The sequence below is a fragment of the Lontra canadensis genome, unplaced genomic scaffold (assembly GCF_010015895.1).
Source record: "Lontra canadensis isolate GAN:19392208 unplaced genomic scaffold, GSC_riverotter_1.0 scaffold9, whole genome shotgun sequence".
NCBI lineage: Eukaryota > Metazoa > Chordata > Mammalia > Carnivora > Mustelidae > Lontra > Lontra canadensis.
In genome coordinates, this window is record NW_022631003.1 from 971,568 (window position 1) to 997,790 (window position 26,223).

General features: G+C 37.0%; 1 protein-coding gene across 6 annotated transcripts in view; it reads right to left on the reverse strand.

The window, feature by feature from the left end:
• Window positions 1-26,223, reverse strand: part of METTL25 (methyltransferase like 25) — a 148,050-nt gene that overhangs the window by 43,041 nt on the left and 78,786 nt on the right. For all 6 annotated transcript variants that reach the window (XR_004382318.1, XR_004382317.1, XR_004382316.1 and 3 more), the window contains exon 8: window positions 24,378-24,451. Coding sequence is in view for 2 of the 6 variants with exons in the window: in XM_032854663.1 (XP_032710554.1) it covers window positions 24,378-24,451 (74 nt within the window). In the remaining 4 variants the exon portion in view is untranslated. The remainder of the gene's footprint in view (window positions 1-24,377; window positions 24,452-26,223) is intronic.

The window sequence follows — 26,223 nt, forward strand, 5'->3', positions numbered from 1 at the left end:
TCCCTTTGAGATCAGGAACATGACAAGGACGCCCACTCTCGCCACTGTTGTTCAACATAGTACTAGGAGTCCTAGCAACAGCAATCAGACAACAAAAAGAAATAAAAGGTATTCAAATTGGAAAGAAGAAGTCAAACTCTCTCTCTTCACAGATGAGGTGATACTTTATATGGAAAACCCAAAATACTCCACCCCCAAACTACTAGAAATCATACAGCAATTCAGTAATGTGGCAGGATACAAAATCAATGTACAGAAATCAGTTGCTTTCTTATACACTAACAATGAAAATATAGAAAATAGATTTAGAGAATCGATTCCATTTACTATAGCACCAAGAACTGTAAGATACCTTGGAATAAACCTAACCAAAGAGGTAAAGGATCTGTACTTGAGTAACTATAGAACACTGATGAAAGAAATTGAAGGAGACACAAAAAAGACAGAAAGCATTCCATGCTCATGGATTGGTAAACATTGTTAAAATGTCTATACTGCCCAGAGCAATCTATACTTTCAATGCCATCCCTATCAAAATTCCACTGGCATTTTTCAAAGTGCTGGAACAAACAGTCCTAAAATTTGTATGGAACCAGAAAAGACCCCAAATTGCTAAGGAAATGTTGAAAAACAAAACTGGGAGCATCACGTTGCCTGATTTTAAGCTTTACTACAAAGCAGTGATCATCAAGACAGCATGGTACTGAATTCATTTATTAGTTCTTACAGTTTTTTGGTGGACTCTTTAGGGTTTTCTCTGTATAAAATCATGCCATCTGCAAATAGTGGCAGTTCTACTTCTTCCTTTCCAATTTGGGTGTCTTTCATTTCTTTTTCTTGCCTTACATCTCTGGCTAGGAATTCTAATACTATAAAAGTGAATAAATACTGAATAAAAGTACTAAAAGTGGGCATCTTTGTCTTATTCCTCATCTTAGAGGAAAAGATCTAAACTTTTTACTATTGAGTATGATTATTAGCTGTAAGTTTATCATACATATATGCCCTTTATTACATTGAGGAACGTCTCCTCTATACTTATTTTGTCAAGAGCTTTTATCAAAAATGGATGTTCAATTTTGTCAAATGTTTTTGCTGCACCTACTGGGATCATCGTATGATTTTTAGACTTCATTCTCTTAATGTGGTTGACTTGAGTACATTTGCTGGACAGAGATTCCACTCAAGTTAACCTTGATTTACAATCCTAATAAAAAGATCTATGCAACTCAAATCTTATTAAAAATATTTCAAAAAATGTAAATTAAAAAGAACTATGGGATAGTGAAAATACTTATGGACTATGAACTTAGTCCTAATCCTAGTTTTTCAGGATGTATGACTTTAGGCAAGCTTCTAACCACTTGTATCTTAGTTTTTCTTATTACTACAATGAAGGGACTATAATAGATACTATGAGTATAACTTGTTGCTCAACTAAGCCTGGGGTATAGCCTAATAAAAAATTAAAATGTTATTGTTATCGAACACAAACATGTATTTATAAAATACGTATAAAAGTACAAAGAATGTCAGTAAAATGAACCCTTGTACCCAATACCAAACTAAAAAGTAGAACATTACCAGGATACTGAAATCCCTCTGTACCCCTTGTCTTCCCCGTCTTATCTCCCTGTCTACTCAAATGGCCCCTCTCCCATAAGAAACTACAATACTGAATCTTGTTTGTGTTTATCATTCTTATATTTTTCTTGACTGTTTATCATATATTTATGTTCCTAAATAATTATACAGTTGTGCTTGTTTGAATTATACAAATGGAACCATTTTATAGAAATTTTACTATGACTTTTATATTCACAAGATTCATCTACACTGATGCATGTAGTTATACTTAATATATTTTCACTGTGGCATAGTATTCTACTACAATTTATTCATTTTCTTATTAATGAACTTTAGGTTCCTAGATTTTTGCTCTTACAAATATTGCTATTGATCATTCTTGTAGAAGTCTCTGGGAGCACATGTACAAGAGTTTCTAGGATATATACTTAGACATGGAACGGTTGAGACAGTATTTTCAACATTAGTAGGTAAAACTAGGCAACTATGCATTTTCAACTTTACTGGGTAGTGCTAATTTGTTTTCTAAAAGACTGAAAACTTCTTCCCTTCTTACCAGCAATTCTAGTTGCTCTACATTCTTGCTATCATTTGATAACGTCAATCTTCTAAATTTTTGCTTATTTAATGGTTTTAATTAGAAATACCTAAATTTATCCATTTGTTTTTCTCCTTTACTCTCTCAACACTTTGCTTCTGTAAGAGCACACTCACAATGCTTTTGACACTGGACATGTGTGTTTTCCAAGCAATTCCACAACACCAGCTGGGTATTCTACAATTCAAATCAATTCTGGCACTATCTACCTAGAGACAGCATTGATCCCATAGGTTAAGGTTTCAGTCCTACTAGATTGCCTCCCACTTCAGATGCCAACTGCAAGTAGTAGTTACTGAGGTTACTTACAATGTCTGTCCAACCTAGCTACAAACTTTGGGTTCCCATGAGTTTCCCCTCCCCCCTGGATTCAGTTATTTCCTAGAACAGTACACCGAATCCAAGAAAACACTCACATCTTCCAGTTTACTAAAGTATATCACAAAGAATACAGATGGATAGCCAGATAAAGAGATGCATATGGCAAGATCTGGGACAGTTTCAAGCATAAGTACTTTTGTTCTATGGAATTAGAGTGCATCATTTTCCTTGTAGGTGGATGTCATGTTCACCAAACTAAGAGCTCTCTATACCCTACACTACTGGAATTCTTATGGAGGTTTCCTCACATAGGCATGGTCAATTATTAATTCCATTTCCAGTCCCTCTTCCCTTCCTGGAGAAGAGGTGGAAGTCTGAAGACTTCAGCTTCTAATCATGGATTGGCTTTTATGGTGACCAGTCCCATACCAGGAATCATCCAGAAGCTCACTCAGAGTTATTTCATAGAACAAAAGATGCTCTAAGTATCCTTAACACTTATGAATTTACAAGGGTTTTAGGAGTTATGTGCCAGAAACAGGGATGAAGACCAAATGTATATTTCTTATTACAAATCAAAATGTCACATGGTTATTAAGAGAATATTTTATAGTGGTTTCATTTTAATTTATCCTGATTACTAAATAAGATTGAGCACCTTATCCTATGTTCCCGTTGGGTGTCATCTTTATGAATGGACTAATCAAGTCTTTTCACTATTTTTCTTTAATATAAATTAATTTTCCATAAATTTGCAGGATTTATGTGTTTTAACTATTAGTCTTTTTCTAATTACAGTACTTGCAAATAGTTTTTATTAGTGGTCACTTTTCTTTCCACTCTTTCTATGACATCTGAAAACAGACATTCTTAATATTAAAGTGATTGAAGGGTACCTGGGAAGCTCAGTTGGTTAGGCATCTACCTTCAGCTCCGGTCATGATCCCAGGTTCCAGGGATTGAGTCAACAGGGAGTCTGCTTATCCCTCTCCCTTTGTCTCTTGCCCCACCTTCATTTGGGTTCTCTCTTGTGGGCACACTCTCTTTCTCAAATAAATAAATAAAATCTTTAAAAATATATTAATGTGATTGAATTTTCAATCTTTCAAGATTTGCTTCCTTCCCCTATCTCAAGGTCATAAAACTATTCTTCAATACTGTCTTCTAAAAGTACTGTAGTATTGCCTTTTATAGTTAAATTTTAGTCCACTATGAATTGATTTTTGTGTTTATTGTAAAGTAAAAGTTCTGATTTTATTTTTTTGTGTAGTGAGCAGAATCATAATCTACCAAAGATGTCCACATTCCATTCCCCAGAACCTATGTATGTATTATGTGAAAAGAGAAATTAAGGTTGCAGATGTAATTAAATTTTCTAATCTGCTGACTTTAAGGTAGAGAATCCTGGATTATCCTGGTGACCCAAGGTAATTTCAAGGATCCTTTAAAGTGGAAGAGGGAGAAAGAAAGAATGTCAGAATTACAGAAAGATTTAAAGATGCTATGCTCTGGGCTTTGAAGACTGAGGAAGGAGCCATGAGCCAAAGTATGCAGGCTCCCTCTAAAAGTTGTCAAAGGTAAAGAAATGGATTATCCCTTAGAGCCCCCAGAAGAAATGCAGCCTTGAAGTTATCTGATTGTCGCACAGTGAAACTGACTTTGGACTTCTGACCTCCAGGGGGCTAGATAATACATTTATGTGCTTTTAAGTCACTAATTTTGTGGAACTATGTTATGGCACCAAAAGAAACTAGTATAACTGTATAAGTAACTACTGTCCTAGCACTATTTAATGACTACTCCTTCTTCTAATGATAAAAAATGATATAACAAAGGGTTTGTTCTGCACTATTAGCTCCACCAGCTAGCCAAAAAGGCAATCATCTAAATCACTATTGTTTAAAAAAAAAATGCTGTTATTTGGGTAAGACAAGTTTCTCAATCTTGTTTTTCTTCTTCAGTAATGTTTTGGCTTTACTTGCTATTTAGCTCTCTCACATGTATTCTGAAACAACTTACAAATTCCATAACACACACAAATACACACGCATACCCAGACTAATAAACTCTGGAGATATTCATTAGATATACTGAATTGCAACAATCTAGCAATCACTTTGTGAAGAGCTGACATTTTTATAATACTAAGTTTTTTAAATTCATGAACATATTTCTCCATCTATTTAAGAATTCCCTCTCAACTAGTAACATCCAAAAAAAAGTCTCTTGTGTTCCCAAAGTATATTCATTTTTAAGGATGGCCTCACTGTTGCAAGAATTTAGCTCTCCCAGTACTAAATGATCATGTTGGTTAACCATTAATTAACTCTGGTATCTGGTCAGGGATCCCCATGCCTCTTTCTTGACACATGTATGGCATGTATTCATCATTATGGTATCACACAGAGTATTTTCACTGCCCTAAAAATCCTCTGTGTTTCATTTGTTCATCCTTCATCCCACCCTGAGCCCTGACATTTTTATTCTCTCCATAGTTTTGCCCTTTCCAGAATGTCATATGATTGGAATTCTAAAGTATACAGCCTTCTCAGATTGGTTTCTTTCACTTAGCAATACATATTTAAGTATCTTCCATGTCTTCATGGCCTCATACCTCTTTTTTTTCTTTCCATGTTACACTGTACACACAATAGTGTACACAATAATGTTACACTGTCTACATGTACCACAGTTAATTAATCCATTTTCCTACTGAAGGATATCTTGGTTGCATTCAAGTTTGGGAAATTATGAATAAAGTTGCTATAAACACCAATGTGGAGATTTTTGTGGGGACATGTTTTCTACTCCTTTGGGTAAACACCAACGAGTGTGATTGCTGGATCATATGGTAAGAATAGGTTTAGTTTTATAAGAAACTACCAAACCCTTCCAAATTGGCTCTCATTTTGCATTCCCACTAGCAATGAATGCAAGTTCTTACTGTTCCACATCCTTTCTAGCATTTAGTGTTGTCAGTGTTCTGGATTTTGATATTCTGCTGTTTAATTGCATTTCTCTGCAATTTCTCTATTCACTTCTCCACAGGGTTACTGTACTTCTTTTTAAAAAGATTTTACTTATTCATTTGACAGAGAGAGAGAGAAAGAGAGAGAGAGCGCATAGAGGGAGAGTGAGAGAGAGAAGCAGACTCCTCACTGAGCAGGGAGCCCAATGTGGGGCTTGATCCCAGGACCCTGGGATCCTGACCTGAGCCAAAGGAAGACAGACGCTTAACCAACTGAGCCATCCAGGTGCCCCAAGGGATTAGTGTACTTCTTAAATCTTTTGGACTCATGTTTTTTTTCCAATATTGGAATATTCTTACTATTACTACTGCCCTATTTGCTCTTTCCTTTTTTCTCAAATTGCAACTAACATGCCTGTGAAGCCTATTCACCTCTCCATAGCTTAGTCTTTCTTTTGTATTCTCCATCTTTTTGTTTCTTCATGCTTCACTGTGAATGTTTTCTTCTGACCTGTCTTCCAGTTTACTAATCATTTCTTCAGCTGTGTCTATAATGCTATTAATACCACCCATGGAGTTCTTAATTTTAATTATTTTTCAGTTGCAGATTTTTCACCTGGGGTATTTTTTTCTTTTCTTTTCTTTTTTTTTTTTTTTTTTGCATATTTTGGTCCTCTGACAAAATATTTTTATTTCAACATAAATTTTAAGTAGTTTTTTAAAGTTTTTTTTTTTTAAATTAACATATAATGTATTATTTGTTTTAGGGATACAGGTCTTTGATTTGTCAGTCTTATAGAATTCATTGTTCACTATAGCACATACCCTCCCCAACATCCATCACCCAGCCACCACATTCCACCCAACCCCTCCTCTCCGGCAACCCTCAGTTTGTTTCCTGAGACTAAGAGGCTCTTATGGTTTCTCTTCCTTTCGGGTTTCATCTTGTTTCATTTTTCCTTCCCTTCCCCTATGATCCTCTGTCTTGTTTCTCAAATTCCTCATATCAGAAGACAATATAATTGTCTTCCTCTGATTGACGATTTTGCTTAGCAAAATACCCTCTAGTTCCATTCACGTCATTGCAAATGGCAAGATTTTAGGGTTTTTTGATAGCTGCATAATGTCCCATTGTATATATATATACACCACACCTTCTTTAACCATTCATATGTTGATGGACATCTAGGTTCTTTCCATAGTTTGGCTATTATGGACACTGCTGCTATAAACATTCAGGTGCATGTGCCTCAAGTAGTTTTTTAATAAAAATGTTTAATTGTAGATTCACATGCAATTATAGGAGAGAATTCAAAGAGACTGTTATTCCCTTTATCTGGTCTCCTGAAATGTCTCAAAATGGTAACATCTTGCAAAATGATAGTATAGTATCACAACCAGGATACTGACATGAATGCTGTTTAGTTTAGGAACATTTCCATCACAACAATCACTCATGTTGTTGTTTTATAGCACACTACATTCTCTTCCATCTCACTCCTTCTTCCCCAGAAACAACTAACCTCTTCTCCATTTCTGTAATTTTGTCACTTCAAGAGTGTTATTTAAACAGAATCGCACAGTATATATCCCTCGAGACTGGACTTTCTTTTCAAAACTTTTTTTGTAGTTTCATCCAGGTTGTTATATTAATAGTACATTCCTTTTTATTGCTGGATAGTATTCCATGATATGGATTAGCGTTGTTTAAACATCTACCTGTTGAAGGACATCTGGGCTGTTTTCAGTTTGGGATGCTATGAATAAAGCTGCAGTACACATTTATATACAAGTTTTGTGTCAAGATAACCCAGCCTCTTCTGACACCTTATTAGTGCTAGGAGTTCCAGCTTCCCACATCTTCTCCAGTGATGCTCTGGTAGGGGTGGCTGTGTAATTCCTGGGCAATGGTGAAAATCCTCTTACTAGGCCTTCTCTGATGCCACACTAGTGGGAAAAGAGTGTAACACCTTTTTATTGCTGGGTGGGCAGGAAGTTCAAATTCCCACATGGTCTCTGACATTGTGGCAGCAGTGGTGGAGTGCTTGTTACAACCTGGTGGGGAGGAAACCCTAGTTTCCTACTTGGCCTTCTCTGACACCATTCCACAAGAGGTGTTCAGGAACCTCATTATAGTGTGGCAAGAATGGGAGTCTAGGCTCTCCATTTTGCCTTTGCTGACATGGGTGAGAGGGGGGCCACAATGTTTTATTTGGTTTCTGGCTGCAATATGGTAGGTCTGTCAAAGGTTTTCCTGTGCCTCCCTCTTTCCTGGTCCTTTGGCTAGAAAGGGAAGTTTTTTAACTAGGGCTTTATTTGTTCATTTTTTAATTTTTAATATGCCCATAGCATTTCTGGATTGCAGTTTACTTCAGTTCCAATATAAGGTTTTTTAAGGCAAAAAGAAGTGGGTGTTATGTATAACTAATGAATCACTGAACACTACATCAAAAACTAATGATGTACTATACAGTGGCTAATTAAACATAACTAAAAAAAAAAAAAGAAAACCCAGGAACTCCCACTATACTGTTTCCTGGGTCCTGAGATCTTGAGCTAGTTTGCCTTATTCTCTCCAAGATTCTTTCTAGAGTCTTCTTATGTTTTATAGATAGTTCTAGATTTCTAATTATAGTTACCAGGAAAAACAGAAAACTGTATATCTATTCCATTTTCCCAAAATGGAAGTTTCTCAAGTTGTTATTTTAAGCTTTTCTCTGAACTCTAATGAGTCCAAACTACATTGCATGTAGTTTACCTTGGTTTTTGGTCATGTCCTATTTCATCATATCGCTGGTTATTTTGGGTTGCTTGCCAAATGCTATATATAGCAAACTATAGTGATACTGGCCTAGATTTATATTATTTTTGTCTAGAGCAGGTTTGCCAATAGTAGACAGCTAGAGAAAGTAGTAATCTGAAATACTTTAATCACAGCTTCAGATAATTCCAAGTGGGGCTTTAGAGCATTTTTGAGCAGTTTTATTTATAGCTCATCTTTACTCATACTGTGGACCTAACTCAAGATATGAGTGGTGTGCCTGGCATATGGAGTCCTCCTCCTAGGGCAGGCCATGAACTTTAACTTTTAATCGTTACTCTACTGAAAGCTGTGCTCACCTTCTCTGTCTACTTTGTTAACTGTTAGACAGATGGCTACCTTTTCAAGAATTGGCAGATGCTTCTGGGGAAATGCAGCCCTAGAAGCTGGGCTTATCTCTCTTGATTCCCATCTTCTTCAAGGTATTTGCCCTGTAGTTTGTTGTTTTTGTTGTTTTCCACTAATAAGAAGTATTTAACATCTAATTTTGACTTAACAATATGCAGAGGCCTGACTTTTTTTTCCAAGTGTCTCAGAAAAGGATTCACTTCAAGTACAAATAAACTAATTTCATAAGATACATGGTGAAATTCAAGTACCTACATAAACACAGAACTTGTATTTTTTTCCGAGTTTTATTGGGAAATAATTAGCATACAAGTTTAAGGTGTATAGCATGATGGTTTGATTTATATATATTATGAAATGATTACCACAAATGTTCAGCTATAACATCCATCTTCTCATATAGAACATTTAAAAAAAGAAAAAAAGGAAAAAAATTTTTCTTAGGATGAGAACTCTTAGGATTTACTTTCTTAACAACATTTCTATATATCATATAGCAGTGTTACCTATAGTCATTGTGTTGTACTTATTTATCTTATAACCTAAAGTTTGTACCTTATAGTCACCTCTCTCCAACTCCCCATCCCCCTATCCTCTGCCCCTGGTAACCATATGTCTGACCTCTTTCTATGAATTCAGGGTTTTCTCTTTATATTTGTTTTTGTTTTGAGATGCCACATATGAGTGAGATCATACAATATTTGTCCTTTCCTGTCTTATTTCACTTAGCATAATGTCTTCAAGGTTCATTCATGTTGCTGCATATGGTAAGATTTCCTCATTTTATAATGGCTGAGTAACATTCCATTATGCTTTCATCCATCGAAGCACACTTAGATTGTTTCCATATCTTAGCTATGGTAAATAATGATGCAATGAACATGGGGGTGCAGATATCTTTTTGAGTTAGTATATTCATTTATTTCTGATATATTACCAAAGGTGAAAATGCTGAATCATTTGGTAGTTTTATTTTTGAATTTGTGAGGATTCTCTATATTGTTTTCAACAGTGGTTGTACCCATTCATAATTCCACTACAGTGCACAAGGGATCCCTTTTCTCTGTATCCACACCAACATGCTATCTCTTATCTTTTTAATGATGGCCATTCTAACAGGTGTGAGGGGATCTCTTTGTGGCTTTCCTTTAGTAAAGATTTATTTATTTGAGAGAGAGAGAGCAAGCGAGCAGGGGAAGGGGATAAAGAGGAGGAGAGAGAGAAACTCAAGGAGACTCCGCACTGTGCATGGAGCTGACGCAGGGCTTCATCTCATGACCCTGAGATCATGAACTGAGCCCAAACCAAGTCGGACATTTAACTGACTGAGCCACCTCAGGCACCCCAATCTCATTGTGGTTTTAATTTCCATTTCCCTAATGACTAGTGATGTTAAGCATCTTTCCATGTACTTGGTCTTTTGTCTACCTTTGGAGAAATGTCTATTCAGACATTTGTCCATTAAGAATTTTGTCCATTAAGAATTCCATTAAGAATTAAGGAATTCTTGGGGCGCCTGGGTGGCTCAGTGGGTTAAAGCCTCTGCCTTCAGCTCAGGTCATGATCTCAGGGTCATTGGATCGAGCCCCACATCGGGCTCTCTGCTCAGCGGGGAGCCTGCTTCTTCCTCTCTCTCTGCCTGCCTCTCTGCCTACTTGTGATCTGTCTGTCAAATAAATAAATAAAATCTTTAAAAAAAAAAAAAAAAAAGAATTAAGGAATTCTTAATGGACAACTTTGTCCATTAAGAATTTTGTTATTGCTGGGGCGCCTGCGTGGCTCAGTGGGTTAAGCCTCTGCCTTTGGCTCAGGTCATGATCTCAGGGTCCTGGGATGGAGCCCCGCACAGGGTTCTCTGCTCAGCAGGGAGCCTGGTTCCCCACCCCACCCCCCACCCCACGCCCTCTGCCTGCCTCTCTGCCTACTCCTGATCTCTCTGTCAAATAAATAAATAAATGAATAGATCTTAAAAAAATTGTTATTGCTGTCATCAAGTTGTATGAGTTCTTTATATAACAGATACATAGTTTACACATATATTTTCCCATTCCGTAGGTTTTTTTTTTTCACTTTGTAGATGGTTTATTTTGCTGTGCAGAAGTTTTTTTAGTTTGATGTAGTCTCATTTGCTCATTTTTTTTTTTATTTTGTTGCTTGTACTTTAGGTGTCATAACAAAAAAATCATTATCAACACCCATGTCAAGGACCTTTATTCCTGTGTTTTGTTACAGGACTTTCACGGTTTCAGGTTTTACATTTACGTCTTTAAGCCATTTTGAGTTAATTTTTGTGAGTGGTTTAAGGTATGGGTCCAGTTTCATTCTTTTACGTGTGAATATTCAGTTATCCCAGCACAATTTACTGAAGAGATTGTCTTTTCTCCATTGGGTATTCCTGGCTCCTTTGTGAAATATTAATTGACTATATATGCTTCTGTTTATTTCTGGGCTCTCAAATCTGTTCCATTGGTTTATTGGTCTGTTGGTCTGTTTTTATGCCAGTACCATCTTGTTGTGATGAGTACAGCTTGAAATTAGGTAGTATGATCTCTCCTGCTTTGTTATTCTTTCTCAGGAATTCTCTGGCTACTCAGGGTCTTTTGTGGTTCCATATAAATTTTAGGAGTTTTTTTTTCTTTTTCTTTCTTTTTTATTTTTAAGTCATTAGAATCTTGATAGGGACTGCACTGAATCTAAATGGCTTTTGGTAGTATTTACATTTTCACACTATTCTTCCAATCTAAGGACAATGGATAGCTCTTCATTTATTTGTGTCTTGACTTGACTTCTCATCTTGACTTCTTTCATCAGTGTTTTGCAGTTTTCAAAGTAGAGATCTTTGTTTTTGGTGTTGCTGTATTTGCATTTCCCTAAGTTTCTTTAATTCTTTTTTAGGAAATTTATTGTTAAGGTTGAGAAACACTACTGATTTTGTATGTTAATTTGTATTCTGCAACTTTATTGAATTCAGTTTCTTTCACTGAATCATTAGGATTTTTTATACATAAAATGTCACCTGCAAATAGAGACAATTTTACTTTTTCCTTCTTTTTCTTGCTTGACTGCTCTAACTAGTACTTCCATTACCATGTTGAACAGGAATGGTGAGAGTGGGCCTCGTTCTTTTATTCCTGATGTTAGCAGAAAAGCTTTCTACCTTTCACCACTGAGTATGATATTAGCTGTGGGTTTGCCCTCTATGGCCTTTATTATGTTGAAATAAATGGCTTCATTATGCTGAAATAAATGCCTTCCATGCTGAAATTGTTGACAGTTTTATCATAATTGGATGCTGAATTGTGTCAAATGTGTTTTCTGTGTCTATTTAAATGATAATGGCTCTTCTGTTCTATTAATATATCACATCGATTGATTTGCGTATGTTGAGCCATGCTTCTATCCCGAGGATAAATCTCACTTGATCATGGTGAATGGTCCTTTTAATGGCTACCAAATTTGGTTTGGTAATATTTTATTGAGAATTTTTATACCTATACTCATCAGGGATATTGGCAAGTAGGTTTCTTTTCAACAGTGTCTTTTTTCTGGTTTTGGTATCAGGATAATGCTAGGCTCATAAAATAAGTTTGGGAATATTCTCCCCTTTTGGATATTTTAGAAAAGTTTGAGAAGAACTGATGCTAATTCTTCTTTAAATGTTTCATGAAAGGGGCACCTGGGTGACTCAGCTGGTTAGACTTCTGACTCTTGGTTTTGGCTCAGATGATGGTTTCAGGGTGGTGGGATCAAACCCTAGCATCTAGCTCTGTGCTCAACACGGAATTACCTGGGATTCTCTCTCCCTCTGCCCCTCCCCTGACACACGCGTGTGTTCACTCGTGCATACGCTCTGTTTCTCAAATACATACACAAATAAAATCTTTAAAAATAAATAAATAAATACATGTTTCTTAAACATCATCCATGAAGATAGTTGGTCCTGGGGCTTTCTTCATTGAGAGGTTCCTATTACTAATTCAATCTTCTTACTGGTAATTAATCCACTCAAACTTTGTATGTCTTCTTGATTCAGTCTTCATAAATTGTGTGTTTATAAGACTTTTTCCATTTTCCAAGTTGTCCAGTTTGTTGGCATATAGTTGTCATAGTAGTCTCTTTTGATCCTTGAATTTCTGCGGTATCAGTTGTAATGCCTCCTTTTTCATTTATAATTTTTATTGATTTGGGTCCTTTCTCTTTTTCCCTTGGTTACTCTAGTTTGTCAGTTTTGGGGGTGTGTAGGTGGCTCAGTCAGTTAAGTGTCTGACTCTTGATTTTAGCTCAGGTAATGATTTCAGGGTCATGAGATTAAGCCCCGATTCTGCCCTGTGTATGGAGCCTGTTTAAGATTCTCTCCTTCTCCCTCCCCAACTTCCTGCTCATGCTCTCTCTCTCAATCTCCCCCTCAAAAAACTGGTTTGTCAATTTTTCTTACCTTTTCAAAGAACCAACTCTTAGTTTGGGTAATCTCTTCTATTCTTTTTCTATTCTCTAGTTCATTTGTTTCTGTTTTAATCTTTACAACTTTTCCTCTAACTTTGGGCTCAATTTATTCTTCTTTTTATAGTTCCTTAAATAACAGAGTTAGGGTGTTTGGGATCTTTCTTGTTTCTTTTTTTCTCCCTTCTCCCTTCTTTCTTGTTTCTTTTTTTTTTTTTTTAAAGATTTTATTTATTTATTTGACAGAGAGAGAGAGAGAGAGAGAGAGAGAGAGATATGTCACAAGTAGGCAGAGAGGGAGAGGGAAGAGGCGCCCCACTGAGCAGAGAGCCCGATGCGGGGCTCGATTCCAGGACTCTGGGATCATGACCTGAGCCGAAGGCAGAGGATTAACCCGCTGAGCCACCCAGGTGCCCCACCTTCTTTCTTGTTTCTTAATGTAGGCATTTATTGCTAAGAACTTTCCTCTTAGAACTGTTTTTTCTGTATCCCATAAGATCTGTTATGTGTTGTATTCCCATTTTTGTTTCAAGAAACGTTTTAATATCTTATTTTTTACTAATTTTCATGTATTTGTGAACTTTCCAGTTTTTAATTTTCAGATTTTTAATTTTATGCCATTGGGGTCAGAGTATACAGTTGGTATGATCTCAATCTTCTTGAATTTGCTAAGTCTTGTTTTGTGGCCTAACATATGATCTACTCTAGAAAATGTTCATGTGCACTTGAAAAGTATGTGTATTTTGCTATTGTTGAACAGAATGTTCTGTACATTTCTGTTAACTCCATTTGGTCTAGAATGTTCAAATCTGCTGTTTTCTTATTGCTTCTCTGTCTGAATGATCTAGCCAGTGTTGAGAGTGGGACATTAAAAGTTTCCAACTATTCTGGTATTACCGTTCATTTTTCCTTTTAGCTCTATTAATTTTGGCTTTATATATTTACGTGCTCCAATATTGGTCACATAAATATTTACAACTGTTAAATCTTTTTGGTGGATTGGCCCTTTTATTATTATATAAGTGACAATGAGGGTGTCTTTTTTTACCATTTTTATTTTAAAGTCTATTTTGTCTGTTTTAAGTATGGCTACCTCTGCTTCCTTTTGATTACTATTTTCTTGAAGTATCTTTTCATCCCTTCACTCAGTTTATGGGTATTTTAAGGTGGAAATGAATCTCTTATAGGCAACATTTTGTTGGATCTTGGCTTATTTTTGTTTTTTTTTTTTTGTTTTTTTTTTTTTAATAGAGTCAACTACTCTATATTTTTCAACTGGAGAATTTAACCCATTTTTCATTCAACTGGAGAATTTCACCCATGTTCATTCAAAAGTAATTATTGACAGGTAATTACCACTGACATTTTGTTAACATATTATGGTTGTTTTGTAGACATTTTATGGTTGTTTTGTTCCTTGTGTTTTCTCTTGTTGCTTTTGTTTTGATGTCTTTTGGTATCTGTATGCTTTGAATTCTTCATTGTGTTCTTTTCTTTTATTTTATTCATTGTGTTCTTTGTTTCCTTGTGGTTACCATGACACACCTCTTAAACTTCTAACACCCTATTTTAAATTGATAACAACTTAGTTTCAATAGAAATCACAAACTTTACACTTTCATTTCTTCTCCCCAACATAACATTTTCTTTTTGTTACAATTTAAATCTTTTTATATTGTGTAACTAATTTAGCATTCCTTATGAGGCAAGTCTAGTGGTAAAGAGTTCCTTCAGCTTTTGTTTGTTCAGAAAAGACTTGATCCCTTCTTTGATTCTGATGAACAGCTTTTCCAGGTATAGAATTCTTGTTTCACAATTCTTTTCTTTTTTTCAATATTTTCAATATGTCATTCCATTCTCTTAGCCTGAAAAGTTTCTGCTGAGAAATCTGCCAACATTCTTATTGGAGGCTGTAACTTGTATATAACCCCTCTCTTCTCTTATTGCTCTTAGAATTCTTTGTCTTTGACTTTTGACAACTTAATTATGTTTGTACTACCACCTGGGTTCAATCTATATGAATTCCCTTGGATCTTAGGGATCAGGATGTCCTTTTCTCTCACCCGGTTTGAGAAGTTTTCAGCCATTGTTGCCTTAAATATACTTTCTGTCCCTTTGTTTCTGATCTGGAATTCTTATAATACTAACATTGTTTCTTTTCAATGTGTCCCATTTTGCCATAGGGTTTCTTCATTCTTTTCACTTTTTGCTTCTCTGGGTAATTTTTAATGCCTTATCCTCTAGGTCACTGATTCTTCCTTCTGTATGAACAAGTCTATTTTGAAACTCTCTATGAAATTCTTCCATTCAATTATCATACGGTAGACCCTTGAATGCCATGGGGTTAAGGATATTGAACTTCCATGTAGTTGAATATCCATGTATAACTTTTGATTCCCCTAAAACATAAGTACTAATTGTCTACTATTGACTGCAGCCGTACTTATAAACAGTCGATCAATACATATTTTATATGTATTGTATACCATATTCTTACAATAAAGCTAGAGAAAAAAATGTTATTAAGAAAGTCATAAGGAAAATGTTTATAGTACTATACTGTATTATCAAAAAAAAATCTGTATATAAGTGAATCTGTGAAGTTCAAACCCATGTTGTTCAAGGGTCTTCTGTACTTTTCACCTCTAGGATTTTTTTTTTAATGGCTGCTTTTTCCATATCAAAATTCTCATTTTGTTCATGCATTGTTTTCTGAATTTTTTTTGTTTGTGTTTTCTTATAGTTCACTAGATTTCCTTAAGAGGATTACTCTGAATTCTTTTTTGCTAGATCTCCATTTCTTTAAGATCACTTACTGGAACTTTACTAGTTTCCTTTGGTGGTATATTTATCTGATTTTCCATGATCCTTGATTCTGTATGTTGGTATTTGAGCACTGGAGTAACTGGGCTCCTCTTTTACTTCACAGATTTTCTTTGATAGAGACCATTTATTACTCAGCTCAATTTGGGTTTCTGGGTTTGCCTACTGGTAACATCCACAGGTAGCAGGGACTGCTATTATGGTCTATTTTGGGTTGAGGCAACTGTTCAAGCTCCTAGGATGGGGAGTATGCCTCTGCTTGAGAATAGTTGGATAGAAATGTTGGCTTGGTTCTCTACTGTGTGAGGCTATGGAATGGATTCCATGGTTGCCTGGATTCTCTAGTCATTCTAAATAGATGGTTAGTAGTATATGGGGCTATCAATTAACTTCCTTGCCATGGGAGGGAAGCCGAATAAGACCCAGGGCCTATATACTCATTCTTTGGGGACCCAAATCCGGCCAGAGTGTGCACTGAATTCCCTGGTCAGGTGATGTTACTGGTTTGATTCTGCAGCTAAGGGATGACATGGGCAGTAATCTCTGTTCAAGTGCCACTAGAACTAGGGCTGTTGAATGGGCTATGTGGCTTTCTGTGTGTTTCCTGGTTGGACAGGCTGAAGGCTGTATTCAGCAACGAGTGGGTCTATGAATTAGATTCCTTGCCCAGGAGCAGTGGGAGAAGCAACTTTAAAGCTGGGAGAGCTCTGGAGTTCCCTGGGGTTAAGTGGTTACCATTCAGTGTTCTCTAAACTTGGGAAAGCTCTTTGCTGTCTTAAGCCAATCTGCACCCCACGTTCCCTAGCTGAAGAGGGCCACTTGCTTTGCTTTGTAAACTACTGGCTTTGCCTTTCTCTAGACCCAAGCATTGCTGGACCACACACCTTCCTGGAGTTGCTGCCAGCCCTTTAGTTCAGATGGGTCAAAAAGACACATTCCACAGTGATGTTATCTGTCAACAACCTTAACTAGGCAAGAGGGAAGAGGCTACTTCAAACTACTCTCCAAATTTTTCCAATATTCTACTATTTCCCGAATAGGTTCTCCAGTTGGGAGGGGCTGAGAGCTACCTTAACCCTTGGCCAAATTAATCTTCCTGTCTGTGCCTAATAAATCAATCCTTCATATTTGGTCCTGGATTTGCTCTGGGGTTAATCAGCTCTGCCAGCCTGTCTCCTGGCTGGAGTGCCACTGAGCTTCCGGAAGTTTTCACCAACACTTATGGTCAGATGGCACCAGAAGATACTCTCAACGGGGGGTGGGTCCCCTGCCTGGGAGGGCAAACCAGGCTCTACGGATGGCAAAACTTCTCATCCAAGGATATGAATCAGTCAGAGGTGCATGCATCCCACTGAGTTTCCTGGTCAGAGTGAGCCCCTGACTTGGTTCTGCAGATGAGCAAATCTACCAATTGGGATTATTACTTGGGCACTACAGGTATGAACCTGGTCTGCCAATATCCATGTGCTGACTATTGCAACCCCCTTCCTCCTTCTCCATCTCAGTAAGATTATCAGTGGTTAAGCCCCACAGACTTCCCTGCAGTAACTGTGGGGCAAGATCAGAATATGGGCTTTCACAAAGTAACCCCCAATGCTGGTGGGGTGGCTGTGCCCCTGGGTTCTTTCCCACTGGAGGAACAAGAGGCTCAGGGGAGAACTCTCCATGTGCTGGCAACACTGGCCTGAGGGGAGAAGCAATGAAGTCAACATGTAGCTGCTTCTCTTGCCCTTCTGATGAGTCTCTCTTGGTCTCTGAGGTACAGGGAGGTGCTTCGGCCTCACCCCCATGTTCCAGGATTCTTTCAGCGGTGTCATATTTTTTAAGAGCTGCTGGCTGTTCTCATGAGGGGGAAAAAAGTGAGGAACAACCTATGTTGCAATCTTGGTGAAATCACTCCCTGCCCTGTAATTCTTAACTCTCTTGATAGGTCTTTGATGTTCTCAAACCAATTAAAAACAAATACACACACACATACACACACACACACATACACCCCTTCAGTGTTTTTCATTTTTCTCAGGATGGATTCTAATGATCTAGTCTGTCATTACTGGAAGTGGGTTTCTATCACTGTCTTTGTCTTTTGCACATGCTATCCTGACTAGAATACAAAATATTTCTCTGTGGAAAAAAATCCTATGGATCCAGAACCTAACAGGCTGTCTGTCATATAAAAAATTAGTTGCCGGATTGAAAGAATAACAATGTGTAAGTCTTGGCAAGTAATGAGACTATTTGGTCCGATGATGGAAGAATAAAATTATATATAACAGAGATTTACAAAGCTTGATAATGGTCATGTCATTCCTAGGTTTAACAAAAGAAGTCAAGATAAGAAAGAAAGAGGAATAGAAATGGTGGGGAGTTGACTTTCAGATATGCTGAATCTGTTGTATTGGTAAGGTACTTAAGTAAAGTGGTAAGAATGTATACTTGATTCAATATATCAGTTGTGGGGACGCCTGGGTGGCTCAGTGGGTTGGGCTTCTGCCTTTGGCTCGGGTCATGATCTCAGGGTCCTGAGATCGAGCCCTGTGTTGGGCTCTCTGCTTGGTGGGGAGCCGGCTCTCCCCCCCAACCCCCCCGCTGCCTACCTCTCTGCCTACTTGTGATCGCTCTGTCAAATAAATAAATAAATCTTAAAAAAAAAAAAAAAGATATCAGTTGTGAGAAAAACTTGCAAGAGAAGAGGAAATATTAAGAGACAGGCACTGAGTATAAAAATATTAAAGAACGTCATCTATAGAAACAAAGTCTTCACAGGCAACATGATGACAATAAAATCATATCTTTCAATAATCACTCTCAATGTTAAAGGCCTAACTGCTCCCATAAAATGGCAGAAGGTTGCGGATTGGATAAAGACAGGACCCATTTATATGCTATCTGCACGAGACTCATTTTGAAGCTAAAGATACATCCAGACTGAAAGTGAAGGGACGGAGAACCATCTTTCAGGCCAACAGACCTCAAAAGAAACCTGGGGTAGCAATTCTTACATCAGACAAATTAGATTTTAAGCTAAAGACTATAGTTAGAGATACAGAAGAATACTATACCATTCTTAAAGGGTCTATCCAACAAGAAGATCTAACAATTGTAAATATCTATGCCCCCAACATGGGATCAGCCAACTACATAAGCCAACTGTTAACCAAAATAAAGAGACATACTGATAATAATATGTTAATTGTAGGAGACCTCAACACATTACTCTCAGCAACAGACAGATCATCTAAGCAGAAAATCCACAAAGAAACAAAAGCTTTGAATGATACACTGGACCAGATGGACCTCATAGATGTATATAGAATATTCCACCCAAAGTTCCATGTGTGCAGAATATTTAAGCACACATGGAACTTTCTCTAGAACAGACCACATACTGGGTCACATATCAGGTCTCAAGGTATACCAAAAGACTGAGATTATTCCCTGCATATTCTCAGACCACAATGCTTTGAAACTGGAACTCAATCACAAGAAAAAGTTTGGAAGAAATTCAAACACTTGGAAGCTAAAGACCATTCTGCTCAAGAACGTTTGGGTTTACCAGGAAATCAAGAAGAACTTAATGGAAACCAATGAGAACAAACACACGCCAGTCCAAACCTATGGGATACAGCAAAAGTGGTCCTAAGGGGTAAATACATAGCCACGCAATCCTCAATCAAAAAAAAAACCAGAAAAATCCCGAATACACAAACTATTATTACACCTTAAAGATCTGGAGAATCAACAACAAATTAAGCCTAACCCATACCCAAGAAGGGAAATAATTAAGATTAGAGCAGAGATCAATGAATTAGAAACCGGAAAACAGTAGAAAACATCAGCAAGACTAGAAACTGGTTCTTTGAAAGAATTAATAAGATCAATAAACCACTGGCCAGGCTTATCCAAAAGAAAACAGAAAGGACCCAAATTAATAAAATTATGAATGAAAGGGGGAGAGATCATGACTAACACCAAGGAAATAAAAACAATTATCAGAAATTATTATCAACTGCTATATGCCAATAAATTAAGCAACCTGGAAGAAATGGATGCAGTCCCAGAAACCTATAAACTACCAAGACTGACACAGGAAGAAACAAACAACCTGAATAGACCAATAACCAGTAACAAGATTGAAGCAGTGATCAAAAATCTCCCAAAAGACAAGAATCCAGGACCTGATGGATTCCCTGGGGAATTCTACCAAACATTCGTAGAAGAAATAATAGCTATTCTCCTGAAACTGTTTAAAAAAATAGAAACAGAAAGAAAATTTCCAGACTCATTCTGTGAGGCCAGCATTACCTTGATCCCAAAACCAGGCAAAGACCCCATCAAAAAGGAGAATTTTAGGGGCGCCTGGGTGGCTCAGTGGGTTAAGCCGCTGCCTTCGGCTCAGGTCGTGATCTCAGGGTCCTGGGATCGAGTCCCGCATCGGGCTCTCTGCTCAGCAGGGAGCCTGCTTCCCTCTCTCTCTGCCTGCCTCTCTGTCTACTTGTGATCTCTCTCTGTCAAATAAATAAATAAAATCTTAAAAAAAAAAAAAAAGGAGAATTTTAGATGAATATCCTTGATGAATATGGATGCCAAAATTATCAACAAGATCCTAGCTGATAGGATCCAACAGTACATTAAAAGGATTATCCACCAGACTAGGTGGGATTTATCCCCGGGATGCAAAAGTGGTTCAACATTTGCAAATCAATGTGATAAAACACATAAATAAAAGAAGAGATGAGAACCACATGGTCCTCTCAACTGATACAGAAAAAACATCTGACAAAATACTGCATCCTTTCCTGATTAAAACTATTCAGAGTATAGAGATAGAGGGAACATTCCTCAACTTCATAAAATCTATTTATGAAAAACCCACAGCAAATATCATTCTCAATGGGGAAAAGCTGAGAGCTTTTTCCCGTAAGATCAGGAACATGACAAGGGTGCCTACTCTCGCCACTATTATTCAACATAGTAGTAGAGGTCCTAGCAACAGCAATCAGACAACAAAAAGAAACAAAAGGTATTCAAATTGGCAAAGAAGAAGTCAAACTGTCTGTTCACAGATAACATGATACTTTATGTGGAAAACCCAAAAGACTTCACCCCTAAATTACTAGAACTCATACAGCAGTTCAGTAATGTGGCAGGATACAATCAATGCACAGAAATCAGTTGCTTTCTTAGAAGTTAAAAATGTAACTGTAGAAAGAGAAATTGGAGAACCGATTCCATTTACAATAGCACCAAAAACCGTAAGATACCTTGAAATAAACCAAAGAAAGAGGATCTATACTATACGAACTATACTATAGGAACTACAGAACGCTCATTAAAGAGACTGAAGAAGACACAAAAAGATGGAAAAACATTCCATGCTCATGGATCAGAAGAATAAACATTGTTAAAATGTCAATGCTGCTCAGAGCAATCTATACTTTCAATGCCATCCCGATCAAAATACCAATAGAATTTTTCAAAGTGCTGGAACAATCTTAACATTTGTATGGAAACAGAAAAGGAAATGTGGAAAAGGAAAAACAAAGCTGGGGGCATCATGTTGCCTGATTTCAAGCTATATTACAAAGCTGTGACCACCAAGACAGCATGGTAGTGGCACAAAAACAGACACATAAACCAGTGGAACAGAGTAGAGAGCTCAGATATGGACCCCCGACTCTATGGTCAAATAATCTTTGACAAAACAGGAAAAAATATCTAATGGAAAAAAGTCTCTTCAATAAATGGTGCTGGGAAAATTGGATATCTATGTATAGAAGAATGAAACTTGACCATTCTCTTACACCATGCACAAAGATAAACTCAAAATGGATGAAAGACCTCAGTGTGAGACAGGAATCTATCAAAATCCTAGAGTAGAACATAGGCAGTAACCTCTTCGACATCAGCCACAGCAGCTTCTTTCAAGATATGTCTCCAAAGGAAAGGGAAACAAAAGCGAAAATCAACTTTAAAAACCTTCTGCACAGCAAAGGAAACAGTCCACAAAACAAAGAGGCAACCCACAGAATGAGAGATGATATTTGCAAATGACACTATAGATAAAGGGCTAATATCCAGGATCTATAAAGAACTTCTCAAACTCAACACCCAAAACCAAATAATCAAGTTAAAAAAATGGACAGAAGACATGAACAGACATTTCTCCAAAGAAGACATACAAATGGCTAACAGACACATGAAAAAATGTTCATCATCATCAGTCATTAGGGAAATTCAAATCAAAACCACATTGAGATACCACCTTACACTAGTTAGAACAGCAAAAATTAAAAGGTAAGAGACAACAAGTGTTGGAGGCTGTGGAGAAAGGGGAACCCTATTAGGCTGTTAGTGGGAATATAAGTTGGGACAGCCACTTCGGAAAACAGCGTGGCCTTTCCTCAAAAAATTAAAAATAGTGCTACCCTATGACCCAGCAATTGCACTGCTGGGTATTTACCTCAAAGATACAGATGCAGTGAAAAGAAGGGCCATATGTACCCCAATGTTTATAGTAGTAATGCCCACAATAGCCAAAGTGTGGAAAGAGCCAAGATGCCTTTCAATACATGAATGGATAAAGAAGATATGGTCCATATATACAATGGAATATTCATCAGCCATCAGAAAGGATGAATACCCAACTTTTGCATCAACATGGACGGGACTGGAGAAGATTACGCTAAGTGAAATAAGTGGAGCAGAGAAAGTCAATTATCATTCAGTTTCACTTATTTGTGGAACATAAGGAATAGCATGGTGGGCATTAGGAGAAGGAAGGGAGAAATGAAGGGGGGGAAATCCAAAGGGGAGATGAATGATGAGAGGATATGGACTCCAAGAAACAAACTGAGGGTTTTGGTGGGGAGAGGGGTCGGGGGATGGGTTAGCCTGGTGATAGGTACAAGGAGGGCATGTATTGCATGGGGCACTAGGTGTTATACACAAACAATGAAGCATGGAACACTACATCAAAAACTAAGGATGGACTGTAATGATAGACTAACATAACATAATAAAAAATACATATATTAGAGAATGTCTAGCTATACATAGGAGACAAGTAAGAGGAAGAATCTTTCATTAACTAGAAGACTGTGCACAATAGGAAAAAGAAACTCAGAATGCAACTTAATGGAAGAGAAGGAGGACAAGCGTTTGGGAAAAAAAAATTATCAAATGGTCAAATGTGACTGAAAGGTCAATCAGGCTCTGGAATGAAAGAAGTCTTATAATACATACTATCTATCTTCTGAGTAGTAAAAGAAGGCAGTAACATGGAGGGCTGGAGGGTGTTCAATTGTCAAATGAGAAGAAAGATTCACAAACGAATGGAGACAATTTTAAGTTGTCATTAGGAGAATAAAAAAATTATAAAGAGATTTGAGGTCTCAAAAGAGGCAGGCAGTCAATATTTGAGTGGACATAAATTTGCAAAATTATGTGACTTTTTTCAAGCAGGCTGGTATCTTGTAGTAAACTCCAGAGAGGGAACTACTTCGCAGGAAAGCATGAGAAATTCACTTGTAGACAATTCTGAAGATTGGTAAACATGGGAAAGAACATGGAGTCTGCAATCAGATCTGGGAGTTATCTACATAGAAATGATAGTTTAAACCAATGGTATATGTAGTATTTATATGTCACAATTTCTATCAGTAAAAAAAGGTTATTTTCTCTCTTACAGAGAAATAATAACTAATCTAAAAGTAGTTTCTATCTCTGTTAATAGGTATGGATTTGTTTTCAAGAACCTTAAAATTGTCCTATTCTATTTTACTTACTTCTTTTTTTAAAAAAGATTTTATTTATTTGACAAAGAGAGACACAGCGAGAGAGGGACACAGCGAGAGAGGAGCAGCAGAGGGAGAGGGAGAAGGAGGCTTCCCGCGAGCAGGGAGCCCGATGTAGGGCTCAATCCCAGGACCCTGGGATCATGACCTGAGCCAAAGGCAGATGCTTAATGACTGAGCCACCCAGGCACCCAAAAATTGTCCTATTTTAACTTGAAGAGTAATCCTATTGCAACCAAATGGTTATCAGAATCCTAAAATTGTAATTAGCAAGAGCATATTGTTGAAAATTTGCCAGAATTGCAAATGTAAGCTTGCGTATAACAGTTACTGAACCAATGTATTATGGAAAAACTCTCCTATCCCTGCCTCTTTGTCTATACAATGAATTACTTACATATAACATTTCAGTGCTTCTAAAATTCTAAATTACAATTGACACAGACTACTTTATCATGACACCAACTTTTCAGAACAAAAAGGAATCATTAGAGCCCCCACTTTAATAATGATTAACCTAAGATACAGTTGCTGCATACTTCTTTGTTACTACTGACATTATGCTCAGATTCAAAGCTTCTTCTACCAGTAACAGAGACCCTGAATAAATTCACCTGGGCTAAAAGTCACTTCACTTACAAGACAACATGGTTACTCTTATTAAAATTTTCATACCATTTGGTGATGCCATAACATTCTTTAATAATATCCTGAAGGACTGCTCGATAGAAGAGTGATTCAGTAGGCAGCTGAAAAAAATGTAGATACATATGAGCATGAGAAACAAAAAAACATAAATCGAATCAATACTAGAGAATCAGGACCATAAGGGAACGTTAGAAACCTGACTTTGTTGCAAAACATAGAGGACACTTTAAAAATTTTTCTATTCTAAGTTACATTAAAACCCTGAGACTAATACTCACTGAGGAGGTGATTCTGCAAGAAAATAGAAGAAACTATAAGAGAAATGGTAGTGAATGAGGAAGAAAAAGCAAAATTAAAGAAAAATGAGTTAATGGCTCAAATGGAGTGCCATTCAATTTAAAATGTGGAAATATGATGGAATACTATGCAACCATCAAAAGAAATGAAATCTTGCAATTTGCAACAACGTGGGTGGAACTAGAGGGTATTATGTTCAGTGAAATAAGTCAGTCAGAGAAAGACAATTATCATATGATCTCTCTGATATGAGGAATTTGAGAGGCAGGGCAGAGGGTAGGGAAGGAAAAAAGGAAACAAGATGGGATCTGGAGGGAGACAAACCATAAGACACTCTTAATCTCATGAAACAAACTGAGGGTTGCTGGGGGGTGGGGGATATTATGGTGTTGTTATGGACATTGGGGAGGGTATATGCTATGGTGAGTACTGTGAAATGTATAAGCCTGATGATTTACAGATCTGTACCCCTGGGGCAAATAATACATTATATATTAATAAAAAATTTAAAAAAATAAATAAAATGTGGAAATAAACTTTCACGATCGCCAAATCATTTCTGGAGCCTGTAGGAGAGCAGTCAGGTAGAATAAGTGCACAAGAGAAGAGAACATGGATTTGTCCTAATGGCAGTAGAACAGAGATAGTATCACTTAGGATTCATACCTGAAAGAGACGGTACTATTCTAACTAAGGACATTCTAAAAATATGTCTGAGGCCTGAAAGGTCATAGCATTGGCTACTCTAGGGTTTGAAAGGGCATGCTTTTTGTTCTTTGGGAAGGTTAGGATCAGGTGTCCGTGAAGGTTTTCCAAAGGGAAGAGGAAATGGCGGAAGAGAAAGGTCCCAGTGAATCATGGTATTTCTGAAGAAGCAGAGGTAAAAAAACAAAAAGTATTATACATAACACTTCACTGTTAAAAAATGCAAGTGGTAATCAAACTAAAAAACTACAAAAGTCACCCAAACTCCAACCACATCCCCACAGACCTCCTAATATTGACAATATAAATAAATCCAATATAAGATACCAAATACTGTATGGTGACTAACATAACATAGTAAAAATTAAAAAAAAAAAAGAAATATCAAGATCTTGGTTCCATGCCAAGTTACTAATGAAAAAAGAAAGAAAGAAAGAAAGTAAGAAAACAGAAAAGAAAAGAAAAGAAGAGAAAAGAAAAAAATGAGCCAGAGTAGAGGGAGGGCAACAATATTGAATGGTTCTGATAAGACTAATAAGGTGAAAACTCCAAACTGTGCAATGACTCGTAAAGTTTTAAAGACAGAGGTCAGTATATATTCTCTGAGTTATCCTTTTGTAAGTTCTATTCTCCTTCAGAGCACAAAATTGTTATTTTTATCTGTTTGGATTCCGATGGAGTTAAGCACAAAATAAAATCTTGCCTGTGTGCTCAGGCAGAAACGCTACTGCCTCTCCACTCACCTTACCTCAAGTTCCTACATTGTGGGCCCCTGGTACTGAAACTACAAAAAACACAAGTTGGGAGTTGAGAGTCAACCATTATTTCTCTGCTCTTCACCTAATGGCACTGCCTTCTTAAGTCACTGGGC